General features: G+C 69.1%; 2 protein-coding genes across 2 annotated transcripts in view; both read right to left on the bottom strand.

Moving 5' to 3' along the window:
- Nucleotides 1-837, bottom strand: part of TMEM132A (transmembrane protein 132A) — a 9,917-nt gene extending 9,080 nt beyond the window's left edge. Inside the window, 1 exon segment of the mRNA XM_014948756.1 lies at nucleotides 697-837. Within this exon segment, the coding sequence (XP_014804242.1) occupies nucleotides 697-837 (141 nt within the window).
- TMEM109 (transmembrane protein 109) overlaps nucleotides 1-1,439 on the bottom strand; it is a gene marked incomplete at its 5' end in the record, with an annotated part of 13,527 nt that overhangs the window by 9,073 nt on the left and 3,015 nt on the right. The window lies entirely within an intron of this gene.

The following is a 1,439-nucleotide window of genomic DNA, read 5'->3' as shown; positions in this document are numbered from 1 at the left end:
TGGGGGGTCACGGGTTGGCAATTTGGGGGGGGAAGTGGGGGGTCTCCGCAGCCACCTCCGTGTTTAAGGCTGGAGTTTGGTGCCGGGGGGGGAAAACTGGCTTTGGTGGGGCCATGGCATGGCACAGACCCCCCCCACCCCCCACCTCCGGCCACCCCCTTGGGGACAGGGTGACACCACACCCCCCAAAAGGTTGTCACTTGTGTCGTGCTGCACCATCGCAGCCCCCCGGAGTGGGTGCTGGGGGGCGGCGTGGCACCCCCTTGGTGCCAGGGTCAGTGATGGGGGGGGGGCAGCATGATCCTGCCGGGATAACCAGGCCCCACGGATCCAGGGATAGATCCCACTCCATCCCCGTGGGCAGGGGAGGGGGCAGATCCCACCAGGACACCCGGTCCCCACAGATCCAGGGACAGATCCCACCAGGACCACCCGGACCCCATGGATCCAGGGACAGATCCCACTCAATTCCCAGCTCCCCGTGGGTGTGGGAGGGGGCAGATCCCACCAGGACACCCGGTCCCCATGGATCCAGAGAGAGATTCCACTCGATCCCTGTGGGCACGGGAGGGGGCAGATCCCACTGGGACACCCGGTACCCACGGATCCAGCCACAGATCCCACCGGGACACGCAGTCCCCATGGATCCAGGAACAGATCCCACTCCCCGTGGGCATGGAAGGGAGCAGATCCCACCGGGACACCCGCTCCCCACAGATCCAGGGACAGATCCCCCTCGATCCCCAGCTCCTCGTGGGCACTGGAGGGGTCAGACCCCACCGGGACACCCAGTCCCCACGGATGCAGGAACAGATCCCACTCGACCCCCGTGGGCATGGGAGGGGGCAGACCCCACGGGGACACCCGGTCCCCACGGATCCAGGGACAGATCCCACCGGGACACGCAATCCCCACGGATCCAGGAACAGATCCCACTCGATCCCCGTGGCCACGGGAGGGAGCAGACCCCACCGGGACACCCAGTATCCACGGATCCAGGGACAGATCCCACTGGATCCCCGTGGGCATGGGAAGGAGCAGACCCCACCGGGACACCCGTGGGATCCAGGGACAGATCCCACTCCCCGTGGCGGGGGGATCCGGTGAGCGGAGGGGGCGGGGAGGACCGAGGCAGGTCACGGATCCCCGTGGGTCGGGGGGAGCGGATCCCCCCGGGGCTGCGGGAATCCCGCGTGGACGGGGAGGAAGGGAGGGAGGGAGGAAGGGGGAGACCCCCCCTCCTTCCCCCCCAAAGATCCCAGCGGATCCCACCTTCCCCGGGCAGGATGGCGGGGGCTCCCCCCCGGTGGCGGCGGGGGAACGGATCCCGGTGATCCCGAACCGGGGGCGAAAAGAGGGTGGTGGGGGGGGTCGGTCCCGGTTTCCTGCAGCCCGGTAGGAGCGGATGGCGGCGGGGATGCGGGGATCCCCCCCCCCGA

Source organism: Calidris pugnax, unplaced genomic scaffold, assembly GCF_001431845.1.
Source record: "Calidris pugnax isolate Ruff unplaced genomic scaffold, ASM143184v1 scaffold107, whole genome shotgun sequence".
Taxonomy (NCBI): Eukaryota; Metazoa; Chordata; class Aves; order Charadriiformes; family Scolopacidae; genus Calidris; species Calidris pugnax.
This window is presented reverse-complemented; position numbering and strand designations above follow the sequence as displayed.